Source organism: Haliotis asinina, chromosome 6, assembly GCF_037392515.1.
Source record: "Haliotis asinina isolate JCU_RB_2024 chromosome 6, JCU_Hal_asi_v2, whole genome shotgun sequence".
Taxonomy (NCBI): domain Eukaryota; kingdom Metazoa; phylum Mollusca; class Gastropoda; order Lepetellida; family Haliotidae; genus Haliotis; species Haliotis asinina.
The window spans coordinates 7703125-7721006 of record NC_090285.1 but is presented as its reverse complement, the minus strand read 5'-3'; the positions used below and the strand labels follow the sequence as shown (position 1 = coordinate 7721006).

Here is a 17882-nt window from a genome sequence, read left to right as displayed (position 1 = left end):
ATGCTTCTGCCCACTGGAGTTGCTGCACGAACAGCCAGGACGTCAGCCATGAACAGCGTATATGCTGGAATACGATGTTATCCTGGGGTGGAGATTAGAACACTTTGCCGTTGGGATAATCGCTGTTGCTATCTGTCATCAACATCTAACAGCATTGGACTGATCTACCATTACATCAACCTTTTCCCTGTCCATGACGTCCACCTTGACGCCTCCTACAACCACACCCCACCACCTCCATCACCACACCCTTTACCTGTCCATGACGTCCACCCTGCCGCCTTCTACAACCACACCCCACCACCTCCACCACCACACCCTTTACCTGTCCATGACGTCCACCCTGCCGCCTTCTACAACCACACCTCACCACCTCCACCACCACACCCTTTACCTGTCCATGACGTCCACCCTGCCGCCTTCTACAACCACACCCCACCACCTCCACCACCACACCCTTTACCTGTCCATGACGTCCACCCTGCCGCCTTCTACAACCACACCCCACCATCTCCACCACCACACCCTTTACCTGTCCATGACGTCCGCCCTGCTGCCTTCTACAACCACACCCCACCACCTCCACCACCACACCCTTTACCTGTCCATGACGTCCACCCTGCCGCCTTCTACAACCACACCCCACCACCTCCACCACCACACCCTTTACCTGTCCATGACGTCCACCCTGCCGCCTTCTACAACCACACCCCACCACCTCCACCACCACACCCTTTACCTGTCCATGACGTCCACCCTGTCGCCTCCTACAACCACACCTCACAACCATCACCACTACACCCTTTACCTGTCCATGACGTCCACCCTGTCGCCTCCTACAACCACACCTCACAACCACCACCACCACACCCTTTACCTGTCCATGACGTCCACCCTGTCGCCTCCTACAACCACACCCCACAACCTCCACCACCACACCCTTTACCTGTCCATGACGTCCACCCTGCCGCCTTCTACAACCACACCCCACCACCTCCACCACCACACCCTTTACCTGTCCATGACGTCCACCCTGTCGCCTCCTACAACCACACCCCACCACCTCCACCACCACACCCTTTACCTGTCCATGACGTCCACCCTGTCGCCTCCTACAACCACACCCCACAACCTCCACCACCACACCCTTTACCTGTCCATGACGTCCACCCTGTCGCCTCCTACAACCACACCCCACCACCTCCACCACCACACCCTTTACCTGTCCATGACGTCCACCCTGTCGCCTCCTACAACCACACCCCACCACCTCCACCACTACACCCTTTACCTGTCCATATACACTGTATACCATGTTACCAAATAACTGTCCATGCACATGGGCTCCCCACGTCACCACCTCGACCTTACACCTCCCTGAATATCTCCACCCATCCACTATCACTCACCTGTCCTTTGAACTCCACGCAAGCACAGCCTCCACCCAACCCATGAACTTTATTCACCCATCTCCCTGGGCCCTTACCCTAGCTGTTGATAACCCCGCCCATAATGACCCACCTATCCCTAATCTTCCCACCCCATCTTGACCACGAACTTAGCCACCACCACCTCGCCATCTCCAACCTACCCATAAACTCTGTTCACCAGCATTGCTTCACCCCTGCGCTTTCCACACCCCACCCTATCTAACCTCTAAACGCATCTTTCATCCGTATTCATGCCTTCTATCAAACCCACCCCCAAAATTGTCCCTAGGAACACTCAACACACGTCCATCGCCAAACACAAAATGAACGTCACTTGGTAAGTTTGTAAGTCTACTACTTATTTCCGGTTTATCTTCGTCAATGTATACTCCGATCCAATAGCAACCAATGCCCAAGCTATCAACCATTTTTTACCAGAATTCGCTTAAAACGACCAGAGTAACTGTACTGTAAAACACTCACTCACTCATTCACTCATTTACTCTCCCTCCCAATCAGTCAACTTCTCTACCATCCACCTCACCCCTCACTCAACAACGCAACCATCCTCTTAAACACTCACTAGCTCTCTCACTCGCTCATGCAGCCACCGTAACTCAGATCTAACTGCCCTGACTCCATATACGTTCACAATCGGTGGTGAAGTGTGCTCGCTATATATTTCCCCCAATAGACGTCTTGTCGACCGGAATGCAGGGTACAGTACAATCACCCCAATCTGAAAACTTATCTCTACGTGTTTTTCCCTCACTGGAATCCATGTCATTCATGGCCATTTTGAATGATTTAAATGAGCAAAGAGAAGGAGCGTTCCTGAAGTAGCCATATTTGTTTACGACATGTAGACGTTAGGTTCACCGGTATTGTCATCTTGCCGGGTACATTCCACCTGTTTAGTGGGTTTAACACTCCGCTAAGAAGTTAAAAGTTAAGATTTTTGTTCGGATGGAGGCGCTTTGGATTTGCTAACTGCATAAAATTTTAGGAAAGTTAAATCAAACCAGTGTTTTTTGTATTAGTTTAATGTTGTTGCTGCGATTGTTGTTGTACAACCATTGTTATGATTTAAAGAAAGATATGTCTTTGCTCGGAAAAGCATGATGATGGTAGTGATGGTGGTGGTGGTGGGGGGTGATGGTGATGATGATGATGATGATGATGAGGACGCCGACGACGATGACGATGACGGCTTTGATGTACGCACCATGATCATCTTTAACCCGACAGCATTTTTACATCAACTTTTAAGGACTTGGGGGGATCCTTTGTGTTGCGAGAAATCCCCGTAACAAAGCCCGTTTAGTCCCCGCGCGGCCCAGGGAGCAGTTGGATTTACCACAACATGAAACAGCCATACTCCAAGCCAGAGGTCTAACCTAACGCTGACCTCTCCCACTAGCCCCCTCCCCGACCCACACCCCCTCACGTGGCACGCGCCACCCTTAATACCAAATGTTTGCTCTTCATGTTTGCAGCATGATAAGAAACGAAATAGCGGATAGGTGCCACAGATTAGAGTACGGGGTGCCCAGACGGACTGACTAGTTGCCGGGCGGGGTCTGGTTTAAACTGTTATGTCTGCCTCACCCCACCCGTCCATTACCCCTCCCTCGTCCTCACCCTCGTCCCAGCAACTTGCCCGAAAGTACCATTAAGCTACCCATCATAAATCGCTTGTGCAATACAGTTATCTCCCATGCGATATTAACGCCCTCTGCTGGTATATATTGCTGACAGACAGGAAGCCATGATGGTACTTGAGCTATTAAATCTGCCTGTAAAGCCAATCGAGGGATTAAGCAGGCTCCACTATCATTTTCTCGATGGCACGTCTCTCCTCACTATCAGCAGGTATTGTACCTGTTAATTAGCTGTGGCCAGCGAGTGTCAGAAAGGCATTTGTCCACACAAACAGATAGATAAACAGGTGCTTACGTACAAACTCAACAGCGGGTTACTTAAGAGTTGCCTTAGGCAAGCGGCATTATCTCCCTTTGCACGTGTGGCCTCGGAAACAATGGCCACCCTGCGATCTCACCGAAAGTTTTTCCCGATGGGGTGGGAATGAGGGCAGGACCATATGTTGTCCTGCACAGTATATTGAATGTAAAGGACCGATCAAGGTGTGATTAGTTATCGAGCGTTACCTTACTAAATCTAATATACCTGTCGCATTATCTCCCATGTTTATCTAACACCACAATGAAGGTCACGTGTGTGATTTCAGTGTTAGAGTTACAGAGGATAGATGATGTAAGGAGCTTGCAGGGTACTTCCGGCTTGCACTATTTCAGTAGAATATCTCTTTTCAAATCGACTAACATATTCACCAGCTGGAGATACATATCACTTCAGATTTAAACAGCATGGCGTTTCCTTGGATGTCCTTAATAAAATATATAGATTCCCTGTATTAAGACTCCAGTGAAGTCGTGTTTGTGTTCCGTGCGTCTTGAACAATAGCCTCTACAATATACAAAGATTCTATTGTAATATCATGTTTTGCTGTTCTAAAGTTGGCAAAGAAGTGAAGCGCTCCCGTACCACAAGATGAACGTAGACATATAGCAGTGTCCTTTGGAGGTTGTACTTTAGATAAAGGTCTAGATATTTAAAATCGGTAATTCTTGACATTAAGTCCCATGAGTAGTATCATCCAAGGAATTTATTTTTATTGATGTGTATCTAAGGAATATGTATTTGTAAGTTTGGGTTTGAAGCCATATGAATGATAAGAAAACCATGTAAAGACTGAAAATCATCATCATCATCATCATGAACAACAACATTATGACCCTGCAGTCTGTTCCGAGTAAGAAACATATATTACCACTGAAAGTGCATGGTATTATTTAGATTAATACATATTCAAACTAATATTTTTAATCTGATAAACATCTGGTATTGAAGTTGCAATTCTCCATTCTCCATTCTCCATTCTCCATACAACATTTCTGAGTTTGAGAATAAAATGTTTGTATATGAATACTTGCATGATACCTCACTATGTGCACACATGCGAGATGATATGAAGAGTAGTGGGCCTGACTGTATTCTCGATGGGGGTAGAAGTCACTTCAACAAGCGACTGTAGTTTCAAACTGCCTTTATTATGCACTTTAATATCTTAGGTTCATTCTAGCCGACTTCGACCCATCTGAAACACACAAAATATGCATTTCTTGCAGCTTGTACGTTTTGGGGGTTTACCAAGATAAAATGTCAAACAGAATGGAGATCGTGAAGGTAGCAATCCAGTTTGCTTGAGGTTGACAGATATTATACAGAAAAATGAAACAAAATAAAAAGCAGCTGTATTTATATCATTGTCCCGGTGAAACTCACTACTTTTCATTTCCCCTCGTATGAAAGGTTTACATATATTATATCTCCAGAATAGCGCATCATTAAATAACGTCTATATGGGAATATGACAAGCATAATAAATTCAACTGAAATTAACAACTTCTACAACATTAAACTGGTATTCACCGTAGCTTAACATAAAAGTGATAATTTTGGTAAAATGTATATTTTGTATATTTTCACAAAATCTCGACGATGAAGTGTTCCTGAAGCGAGTCCTGGAACATTTACCAAGGTGGTCAAATAACAAACACAACGTAAATAACCTGTATATCACTTTGGAAACTGTAAATGTAAGTAATATTTTACATTTAGTAACAAAGAACATCCTTGTCAAGTCCATAATGAAAGGTCCATCTACCCCCTCAAGCTCCATATTTGTATCTGTCTCCGTATGATAATCCCGTCCCTCCCGAATCCCCTCCACGTCGTCACAGGGATAACAATCGCATACATCATCGTCGACATCTGTGCGAAAATTATTTAGAAAAGCTTTAGATCCCTGCAGGCCATATTTCATCTACTTTGCTGTGATATAGGCTGTGAAGACAAACACAACAAATACCGTTTTGTTTTTTAAGGATCTGGTGGTTAAGTGAAACCTGACGATCACTCTAGACACATGAGGTTTTAAGTTTCGCTGTGATAAATCAAAGAGTGGTTTTGACTGCCCCCGGATAAAACTAATGTCAGTCTTATATCACCCGGGATCTCAAGTGATGCGACGCTGTATCATCCGCGATGCTTTGTTTCCGGGAAGGACAAACTACGAGCGTTACTGCTAGTGTAAATATGGCGTAGATTTGATATTATGCTGCCAACGTTACACCCCTCATAATATTACTTATAAACTCTCACGTTAACTAACTATTAAACTTTTTCTTAAACTCACAAACTAAACTCACGTATAAAGCACATTCATTCAACACACTCATAATTATGGACCTGTGAAACGCCAATGAAACGTGCTTGATAACAGTGTTAGTACCTGCACTGAGACGAAACACTCATTGCACTAAAGAAGTTGACTATCCATAGAATCTGGTTTTCCTTCACCTATACAACCTCTCAAAGAAGTTATTTTAACATATTGCCAAAGTTTGACTCACTTACACTCTCATATCTTACTTATAAACTCACCTGTAAACTTATTAACACTCACTGATATACTTGCAATTGAAACTCATCAAATAAGCCCTCAGATGAGCCTTACCCATCAAGCTCACTCAGTCATCAAAGTCATACGACGCACGAATCTCTTGTGATGAACATTCATGAAATTCCCACACACGTGAAACTCGCCCATACTCACGATAGCAAGAAAAGATTCAAAATCATACAGCCATTAAACCTACTCACAAGACTCATGAAACTGGTATGAAACTTACTCACGGAATCCACTCATGAAACTCATTCATTAAACTCACTTAGGAACACATGAAACTCACCAATGCTACTCACGATAGCAAGAAAAGATTCAAAATCATACAGCCATTAAACCTACTCACAAGACTCATGAAACTGGTATGAAACTTACTCACGGAATCCACTCATGAAACTCATTCATGAAACTCACTTAGGAACACATGAAACTCACCAATGCTACTCACGATAGTAAGAAAAGATAATAAAAAATCAGGCAGCCATCAAACTCACTCTAAAGACTCATGAAACTCGTATGAAACTCATTCATGAAACTCATCCATGGAAGTCCCTCACACAGGAAACTAAGCACACACAAAAAAAGATTTATTATCAGACAGCGTGACATCGCAACTCGTGTACAAGGAACACACGCTTCAAAACTACAAAGATTCTAACAGTTCGTGTAACAACCGATAGATCACGTTACTCCCATTCGGCTGCGATCTGACCCTCTGGTGATTTTCCAGTTGAAACTTTGATGATATACAGCACCATCAACAGTATATCCAGTGTTACAACGTTACAAACTCCGCATCAGTACCGGACCAATACGTCGATTGTTCGTTTAGTTTTCACGGCTATTGAGCCAAATGTCTCGTTCGTCAACTGCCTGTAATCCCTTCTTCCTGGACATAAGACGACACGTGGTATATAGATGGAACCACATGCGAATATATAAACATCAACTCGAGACATGGGATGATAGGCTTAATACGTTAATCAAAGCTATTCGCATCGTGTTTACTTGACCCGTGCTATATCAAGTATCGGGTTTCGGAACCTCCTCGACTACTCAAGTACTGCATAAGTACAATTAGTCCGATGACGACGTCTACGACGTGTGTGTGGTAGCTGCTTGTGGTGTAGTATGACCAGTTTATTGCATAAGCATGTGGGAAACGTCACGTCACGCCCGTGCACATATCATTACTTATAACGATTTCCTTCCTCATCAATGACGATGATGATGGTGGTGATGGCGATGATATTGTTGTAATTGCAGAGTTCTTGATGTAAACCGCAAATGAGCTTTTCAAGAACGGGACCTACATAATGCAACTCTCTGTAGCCAAATTAATTAAGTTAGGAGATGTTGAAGAGTTTGCAAACAAAAACAGGTCCACAAAATGAATCTACCTCGGGTACTATCCCAGGAAGCCCAGGAGATGCTGAAGACCCACCACCGTACAACATAGAGGCTCTAATTCCAGGGATGAGGGTCCTCAGACACCGTGTCCTCACTGATCCTCAGGATTAGACTCTCCGACAGAGCAGGAGGGATACAGGCAGACTTCGTGTTTGACTACTTGTCCTAAACACATTGTCCTTAATGGCTACCTGACTCGCACGAGATGATATCGGGCAAAATCCTGAAACGTGAGCGGAATGTGAACGCGGGCAGGAGCTGCGTCAATTAAGTTGGATATGTTAAATATAGACGATAACAAAGATGAGGAGGAGATATAAGAGTGAGAAATCCGGGATAAGTAAGGATAAGTCAGGTGGTTGGCACACAGTTTAATGTCGGTACAGACTGAATTTGGATATAAACCAGACCGGATGTTGTAACTTACACGGCATTTAGGGAGATATGAAGTCCTTCACTTTGGCACTGGGTTTTTATGCCATATACGCATGTCCATCACGTGTGTCACCATGACAACACGGGTTGTTCACTGTGCTTGAAATTTCGTGGCAGGATGACACGTCAACAGATACCTGAGGGGAATCCGATTTACGGCATTCCTGTTTTGAAACAAAGGCAATTATAACATGTAGACTTATACAAGTCAGTTTCTGAGTTCTCCCTTCAGGTCCCATTTATTGTTTGGAAGCATGGTGTACAAGGATTTACGATTCCGCTATTTGGCCTGCACACTTGTCAGGCGCGTAGCAAGCCGGTTTTTTTTATAAGCCCAATAGGTTGTATTTAGATAGTATTGAGAGCTTGACCAACCTTTTTAACAACCAATCATATGTAAGCCCGGGTTTTTTAAATGGTAGCAACGCCCCTGCTTGTGTGTCTTTGTTTTAAGCAGACATTTCGAATTTGAGTTCGAATCCCTGCCAGATGTTCATCATCCTTGTTTGGTTAGCTCCATTTTATAAAGTGCATTTTATAAACATGATAAACATATTCACTGTGTATCATTTACAGCTTTTCATGCGTAAATATGGCAACTGCAAAAAGTATCACAACTAAGAAATGTGTTTGCGTTAATAATACACGTATAATGGATTCAAATAAATTCAAAATCAGACCCTATTATGGTTGACCTAAACATATGATCAGATGTCTTAATGATATGCTCCCCTCTGTTATTTGTTTATTTAAATCCGCAAATCTGCAATGTCGGGACGTAATCTCCTTTGTTGGATAAGGAGTGTCAAAGAGCTGAAGACGATGTTTATAACACCCTCATTGTAATATTGCATTCACAAATATATTCCAGTTTATTTAGATTCAAATTTAGCGTGTCACATCAAACTGTTGTAATTACAGACGTGTCAAAAACTCAACACTAACACGGCATTACAGTGTCATCCGGGATGTCATATTGCGTCATCACGTGACTGGGGTTGAATCACGTGACAGATTAGAGCAAATCGGCCATTACGAGTCGCCGTCCCGGCACCAGTCTAATGATGTGTTGCTTCCCCCTTGCGTCATGTCAGTTAACTAAGCAAGGGAGGTAATGTAGAGGGCTACCTAATATAATCTTTAAGAGGCTTTAATGACGAGTGCAGGTCTATAAATCACGGACAGTGACACCAGTAGGCCTATCACCTGTTTATCTCATTAAACCAACTCATAACAGTATTATTCGGCACGCACCTAACCTCTTATAACCCACGCGGGAGCACCCGTAACTCAAACACCACAGCTCGTGCACACCTCACGTGGCACGAGGAGACAACATAACTCATTTACATATTCATAAGTGTTGTCTAATCCTCCTCCACGCGACATCCAAGGAGCAGATTACTCCATGCCATGACAAGAATCAACTGCAAATATGTTCTGCTACTTACCGTGTTTACTGCAGAGTGGGGAAAGGATTTGAAGGGGGTGAAATTTATACACACTTCATGCTGTATTGTAATCAGGGTATTTGAGAAAGTTAATCAGCCCATCCGCAGGCCATACGCTGTGCATGGAGGTGTGGATGGCGGGAAGAGGATGGTGATGCCTCAGAACTTGATCCCGACCTCGCCGTCTTTAACGCGCCCTTACCCGTATACATCCTCCTCCTTCCAACTGATACTGCCAAGACCGTGCGTCCAAAAAGTATTTGCTTAAGTGTGTTTGTTTTTTTTAAAGTGTCCGGACGGCCTACTCGTCTCAGGATTCCTATTTCACTGTGCATAGTTTCGTCATATTAGGTGCGCCATAAACCCATTATCGTGGGTTCGAATCCCAGTTTTCGTATAATATTATTTTTAAGTTTGTCAATACCACACCTGTTGGTTGATCAAGGTGACAAACGTCTGAGGCATGCAACAGTTCAGGCTTTCCTCACACGTTAAAACTACTCGACGTAATAGTTAAAATATTCACAAACAGTGATTCATGGAAAAAACGTCCACTTGCTTATATTACAGAGTTGACAGAAAAAACTTGAATCTTCACCAAGGTGGTTTACAGAAGATTTCAGTCATTACGTTGTAGGTCTTTCTGACCTTTGAAGTAGGGTGCTGTTTCTTTGTCTCAATACTTCCACCGTGTCTTCGTTCTTACCCATGAACTGTCTTCCAAACGTTCATGCGAATATTCTAATAACAAAGATGGCTGAAAGAACGAAATATGTGATGACTACGAGGGATAACACCAGTACACGAGGTACAGAGAGGTGTTCTCACGAGAGTCTACGTTCGGATAGGTTTTATACTTTGAGTGAAACTGACTCGTATGATTGCCATGATATTATGCCATGTACTGCAACCTTTTTCCTGCTAAATAATTTTGTTCATGCAAAAATGTCTCGTCCTATTTGGAAATTCAGCCTCATTATGAAACTTAAAGGGAAAATCACACACACCCAGTATCTCGATGTATCAGGAATTTCAACCTCTGAGTATTATGACAAATTCAGAAGTTCACTCCCACCCCTACCAACACAACAACCCCACCCCACCCCCAGCCCCCAGAATTTCAACCCTCGACATCTCATAATATTCCTGTCATAATATGTCCTGTCAGTACCTCGACCTAATCAGAAATTCAGCCTCCCAGTATCATGGCTAAGAGAGTACATCGGCCAACCGGTATCTCAACATGCATTTAGATTTTCATTTTTCCAGTATTATGATAAATTCACTTAGGACCAAAAATTACAACCCGACCCCAGTATCGGGACATACTCAGAATTTCCATCCTCAGTATCTCGACCTATTCAGAACAATCATGCACCCGTCATAGACAACACATGCAAAGGCATGTTCACCGGAAATACATCCATGGTCAAAACTGGGAATTGAATCAGACAAAATGTCCTCCTCATGCCCAGCATTAAATAATTCAAAGAAACATGCTGGTCAGCTGCGGGCTGCACCTGGAATACTCCAAACTTTTATTATTTCAGCTATCCCACCTACCCATTTGCATCTTATTTCCCTAACATTTAAAACTATATTTGGATTAGCTGCAGATAAATAAGGATGTGTGTCAGCCGTGTGTGTTTAAGATGATGCGGTTGTTCCAGCACCTATTGTCCAGGTAACGGTAAACGGCGGTCTACAACTCGTCAGTATTGTTGTCAGGTTTAACAATATCCCCTTAACTGCTACACGGTATGACAATGCTTCCCCTTATTGCATCAATGACCGGTCACTCTTAACACAACTGACCAACTAATGATACACGTCCCCAATCAATAGACGCCTAAACGTTAGCAGCGGTCTGATTTACAGCGTGTAACTGTCCTGAAGATGGAAGTTTAATTACAACTTCCTCTGGGAATACCAATACTAAATATAACAGGTGTGTGGGGTCAAGAATGCCCCACCCTTCAGCATTGTACCCCTGGAGAGTCTGACATGCCCATCCAAACTGCTCTCTTGCACTGCAACCATAAAGCGTTATTGTTCCAGAGTCGATAGCATTGTTAGCTCTGTATGAAGAACCATCCAGACGGAATGGTGGCACGGACGTGGAGGTGACAGGTCTTGCTGATGGACGTTAACAGGATCACTGACAGATTCCAACACTGTGCCTCACTGGGAACAATTCCTGCACAACATGTGTTTAATTACAGATCTCTGACACCGATCGACTGACATCGTTAGGAGACGGGCAGCAGGCTATAGTCAAGATGAGCTGATTCTTTGAGAAACTAATAGGAAGCAGCGTGACATTGAAATACGAGCAGATCACTGCGTGACACAAGATATTGTTTCCGTTAACTGGAGCCTGATGTGACATTCGGAAACATAGCTATAGGGTGTTTTACTAAAGGGCACAGTGTGGGAAGTGCCAAATGACATCAACAAACCGGGTATGGGTTACACGTCACTGACCAGTGAGTTGACCCACGTGTAAGACCAATACAATAACAATGATCTTATAGTTATAGTGTCAAGAACATACAATAGACTGTAGATATACTTGGTATAGACGGCCCGTGGTGTATATTCCCTACTCCTATGACACACCCAGCGACCGCTATGACATACCCGGCGTGTGACGCGACAGTTGCTACAACGTGACACCGAAACTGTATCACATGTTATTTGTGTGTGATGTGATGGGAGTTGGCGGGGGTATTTATGTTTTCGCGAACACCACTCGCCACATCAACGAGATCGGGCGGATATACGAACAGTATTAAAGTATATTAATATCCCAATAAACCACTGTAAAAACGCTACAACGTTCAACAGTCTGACACAAACGCATCATTCACGCATTAATGTTTTCGTCAGTTTAGATCATATAAAACAAGGTAGGGAAGGGAAGGGGTGATTAATGGGTCGTTACTTTCTCGAGTTTGTAGCGAGTTGCGTTGTTCTGGTTTTGCTATGGGCGCGGTATCTTATAACGGATGTCAAACTGGAGGAGCAGCGTCGCCAGCCATCTGTCGCCCAACCTCGCCATATTGCTACCCGCACATCAACACGTGTGTTGTTTATCCAGGAATGAACATAAAGTTTTAAGTTGAATATTGTTACCACAACACCAAATAATGTTGGGGTGCTATATTCACATATCACAAATAATGCAAGGGCGCTTTGGTCACATTTAACACGGATACTGGACAATAACAGGTAGAAATGGGATGAGGAAACAAGTTTTACTGTTTGCAAATGCCTTTTTACAGAGGATAGCCTGTTTCAACGTATTTCACCATATTATTCCCCCTTGTGCACGGTCCTTATACAATGCTAAAACCCAACATTTTTATAGGCTCAAATCTCCGTTAACTAGGTTTAATTTTCAATATATGACGTTTTTGATTATATAAAAATTATATTTTCAGAAAGTGAATGTGAGTGAGTGGGTAAGTGGATTTAAAGGATCTTGGAACATTATTTGAGTGGCGTTATGGCGAATACGGCTAACGCGGCAGGAGATCTTGAGAGTGAGATTTGTACGTCTCTAGTGAAACCAGTAAGAGTGAACCATGAATTTGTCACACAAATATCACCGTATGATATTGTATCATTCAGTGTGGAAATAGTTGCTCCTATTAGTATTTCCTTATATCTTTAGAATGTAAACAGATTATTCCGGTACTACAACGCGTGGCATGTCGAACTGCACGACGTCCTCTTGTACTGGGCAGCTCTGAAGTGAGTGAAGGGCGTTGGTATAGCCTTGTGGATAAGGCGTAAGCTCGTCACCGTTGCTGAAGAGCCAGGTTCGATTCCCCGCATGGAGACAATGTGTGAGGTCTATTTCTGGTATCCCCTGCCGTGATACTGATGGAATATTGCTAAATATGGCTTAAAAACTCTAAACACTTAAATACTTTAGTGAGTGGGGCGTGTTCTGTGAGTGATATCATGGCTTTTGGCGTGTGTTTCATACGTCTGGCACAGCGGTAAAACCAACGCTTATTGTTATGGTCCTCGCAAAATAAAGATCACAAGACATATCTGACGTCATTCTATTGTTACTGTCCTTTATGTTTCAGGAGTTGATAGTTGCTTGATAGTTACATGTTCAACAAACATTTCAATTAATTTACGCATGGACAGACGGTCTACACTTTTATATTTTGAAATTTAAAAAAAAGGAAAACAACTGTCCCCAGCGGTGTTCGAAACCGTCTCATTTTATCTTTGGATGTCTAATCATACGGCAATACATGTCACTACGATGTGAATTTAACAACTAAATATTCTCAAACATTTACATAACCCCTAACAGCTCTAAAAATATTGAAACATGTCAGTGACGTTTTGTTGGTGTAGGGTAGCTAAGACATAGCGCATATTTTAAAAAATATAAACCTTCGAGAAACATTATCAAGTAGATGTAAAAAGTATATGCGTGTTCAGGGCTCTGTATTTATGCGTAGTTCGCGTCAGAATCTTTTTGCAACATCAGGCGATTGATAAAATACCAGTTAAGGACCCCAACACGTTGCAAAGAGCCATCCTCTGTAAATATGAGATAGTGCCGGGGCCTGAAAACACGTGCAACAGCGGCATAGAACGTCTTACATGTGCTGTCCGTGTATTTTTCAAACATTTACCACAAGAGAATGTTATGTTTCAGATATTTTCACAAAAGAATGTTTTGTCAAGGTGTAAAAGCAAGGATATATTTAACAATACCCTCCTATGTCTCTAATCCTTGAATTATATATACCTGCTATTTACAGTTTTAATACTGTTTGTAATTTCATGGTCAAATTCAATTTAGAGCGATGCTTCCTTTTCCGGACATTTATCTATCCATCATATTTGACAAGAGATTAAAATATGTTTCAGTTTCAAATATAATAAGCAGGCATATAGCCAGTATACATTTCCGTCCGTTCCTGTATGTTTTTTCATACCCGGGTTCGACTCCCCATGTGGGTACAATGTGTGAAGCTCATTTTCTGGTGTCCCCCGCCGTGATATTGCTGGAATATTGCTAAAAAGCGGCGTAAAACTAAATTCACTCACTGAAGTCTGGTAGAAAGAAAACCCATTGGGGAACGTTACAATGACATTCATCTTGTGTATGTATCATCATTTCACGTTATCACCACACGCAAACACAATGCATGGGAAGCACGTGCACAACGTGGGAGCCTCCTACACGTGCATGGGGTGTCATTATGAATCTTGACGTGTTTCAGGCAGATCAATAAATCACTGTACACCATTTTTTCCGATAATTTTCTTGCTTCTGAGCACGGTCAGGGTTTTCAGGGTCAAATAACACACTACTGACTGAAAATTGTAAACCTGAAATTTTCATGTCATACTCCAGTCACCTAGCAAGGGTGATAACTGAACGAACAGCTTTGCTTTGAATGAAATCCATGTGCTGGTGCATTCTCAAAACATTCATTATTTTTGTATGAACATTGATCAGTCCCATATATCTCCCAGTCGTATATTGAAAGTACAGTTCCCCTGCATTTCTTGAAGAGTATAGTTGTGCGGTTTCCTCTTTCACCGCCTAAACCATAGCTATTCGATGGATTTAGTCCCACATCTACCAACTCACTGGGTAGGGGCAATTAAGGCAACAAGGCAGTGATCCTTATAAATGGGCATATTCTGCTCTACACGAAACAAAATAGGGTTACAGTCACCAAAAATTAAAATAACATTCTCTATCTTCCGCGAAATCTTTTTGATACGCCGGCATTAAAACATGAGGTGTCAAATTCATAGTCAGCACAGAGACCGCTGCTACGAAGTTGATTAATTAAATATATTGGTGAATGAACCAGAAGGCCAGTTTAATGGAAGCCTGACCTCTGACCTGACCTCGTAGCTGGGTCACCCATTTCCGGGGCCGAGATATATGTGATTGCAGGTTGTCACAGAAACGATGACCACATCACCCAGTAATCATAGTCTGGCTTCGGGCCTCGCCTCCTGCGATCGGTCGGTCAGTCAGGCGGTCGTTACTGACCATAGTTCCTCACTCATGGGAACACAAATATTTGAACACGTATAGCAGTTGAGACGGGCTGAACACAGTCATTGTTTACAATATGAATAGGAAAACAGTTTTATACAGACCAAAAGCATAACTCCATTTTGTGCTTTCCGAACAAATCAATGAAAACCTGTTTGGGCATTTTGTACAAAGTTATTTTGGGGAGTTTGAGAGGCGTTGGACTGGGGTGCAATTTGTATGGTAGTTATCAGCAATCAAATACAGTCTTCTGTTAATTTAAGAAATTATAATTATTATTACATAGTAAGTCTACATTTGAGAGAATCATACAGTAACGCTTAGACACTGGGCATGTTTTATTACCATAGAAAGGCAAAAAAACCTCCTAACAAATTGAAACGGAACCTCAGTGAGAGGGTAATTTGATGACGATGTATTTGATACGTTATCAGTATTGTGTTGTCGACATCATAGTATTTTCGTACCTGTTTTCAACTTGGTAGCGTTTAGATAACGTTTGAAATATTTGACAAAAATCAGTCTATAAGTGAAGACTTTCTTTTCCCCTCACTTACCGTTTTTGGATTATCTTAAACCTCTTCACATTATTCTTCCCTCCACAATTATATAACAAAATGTTTTAATGCACCCTATTAAAGAAGGGTTGTGCCATTAAAATGGAATTTTATGTGTTAGTCCTTACATTAGAGTAACAGTTGCCAAACTTACGATGGGAAATTGTCAATATCTCCTGCCAGGATGTTTCAAGGAAGCTGAGAAATATTGCATGTTGGAATTCATCCTGTAATAATATATTGTCGTTTCTTTAGCTGACGCAGCCGTGGCCGTGTGTTATTGGAGGTGTGTTCAATAGTTAAACAATATCAATGAGATCAAGGGCTTCATTTAGTAGCATTTCTACAAAAGTATACTTTGCCCAGGAATTATGGAGATATGATAAAGTTTTACGTGCCAATGAAGAACTGCAAATAGGTGGGACATAAAATATTAATATCAGTGTAATCAATATAATCTCGATACACTGCTTTGAAAGTGGCTCACAGTTTTGTTTAAATTCTGCATAGTACAGATCAATTCGCACTATATATACACAATGATTAAAGTAAAAAATGCATAAAATAAATAACAATGTTTAATGTCATGCTGCTAGTATTATTAAGTTATATTTATAGTGAAGCATTCTTATGAAATTGTTCCTGCATGCCATCCTGCAAAAGTTTATTATGGATCTGTCTGTCAGTCATTATCTGTGAAGAACAGTGGAGATAACAGCCTCGGATCAGATTTGCACATAGTCACAAACTGTTCTTGGTCTTCTCTGACATGGTGTGACTAGGCAGAATATTCCCGAGGAACCTCGAATTAAGTCCAAGCACATGTTGCCAATCGTTGCCAAAGGACACCCACATGGAAGTACAAGTGTTCCTTTACTCTTTTCCAAGTTTCTTTACTGGGTGTGTATTGCTCTGTGACACTTTGGAAACAAGGAACACTGTCACTTTCATGTGTTCCCTTACTTATTTCCATGAGTATATATTCAGTAGAAAGACTCGAATCTTCTTTGACGTAACATTTTTTGCACATAATGTGGAGACTTTATTTTAGGGGCTAGTGGTTGTGGGGTTGGGAGAGGGTTGGAGCAGGGGAGTGGGTTGGTGCGTATTTCGAATTCAATCACATCACAAAGCAGGTTAGAGTTGACACCATACCAACACCTGATACACGATGCTTATTGTGGGAATCGTACAGAAAACCTCAGGCTTGATGGCATCTAGACTGCGTTCACACGTCACTCAGATAAGTCCAATTACAGAAACGTGACAACCAAAACACTCGTAAATACCGGGATCTGATATTGAGGTTACAGGTCTTCCCTTGACCATTCCAGCCGTGTGTGATAATTACAGGGTTCTGTGATGGCTCTACCAGGGTCCATGGATGCAGGCGATCAGATGAAACTTGAGAAATCGTCGGGAAGACCAAAGCCAGATCTGGATCAAGCCCTGACAAGATGTTACGATTACCCCCCTTTGAAGTTATAGGTGGCGCTGCGCTGGAGGTGCTGGATGCAGACAATGACAGGGTGTGTAGAACAGAGCTTAAGAGGACTATGAGGAACACTGATAGATCCGATATGATGATAGCATTGTTATAAAAAAGAGGCAATCCAGGGGCTAGTATTGCATCCTTAGATGTTCTCTTCTGGAAATATTCACATGGGTATATGTTCGCAGGGATCTGTGTAGCTAACAATACCTATATGCACATCAGGGATGATGATAAGGGATGCTGTGCTAGGGTAATCCTCCTTATACCTGCTTGTAACATAATACACAGATTTAGGGTCCTTAACTGACCACCAATCATTTCATGAAAAGATGGATTTCGGATGAGGCTCATTTTGGAGTCGGCTTCTGCATAGAGTAAATGATGGGGACTTATCGGGCCATTTTTCATAGCTAGTTGGTTTAAAAATCAGTGTTAAATCAGTGCTCCCCATCTTGCGTGCCCCGTGCAGTGAACCCAGATTAATACTAAGTTTCATTGTTTAA

The 17882-nt window shown here is 42.4% G+C and overlaps 1 protein-coding gene across 1 annotated transcript; it reads left to right on the top strand.

The window, feature by feature from the left end:
• On the top strand, nucleotides 1-1455 carry LOC137286795 (uncharacterized). Its single transcript, XM_067818794.1, has one exon. The coding sequence runs from the start codon at nucleotides 1-3 to the stop codon at nucleotides 1453-1455; it is 1455 nt and encodes a 484-aa protein (XP_067674895.1).
• The last annotated feature ends 16427 nt before the right edge of the window (nucleotides 1456-17882 follow it).

Bases quoted from the DNA above. Each gene is read 5' to 3' on its own strand.
- LOC137286795 (XM_067818794.1), top strand. From the start codon at position 1: ATGCTTCTGCCCACTGGAGTTGCTGCACGAACAGCCAGGACGTCAGCC.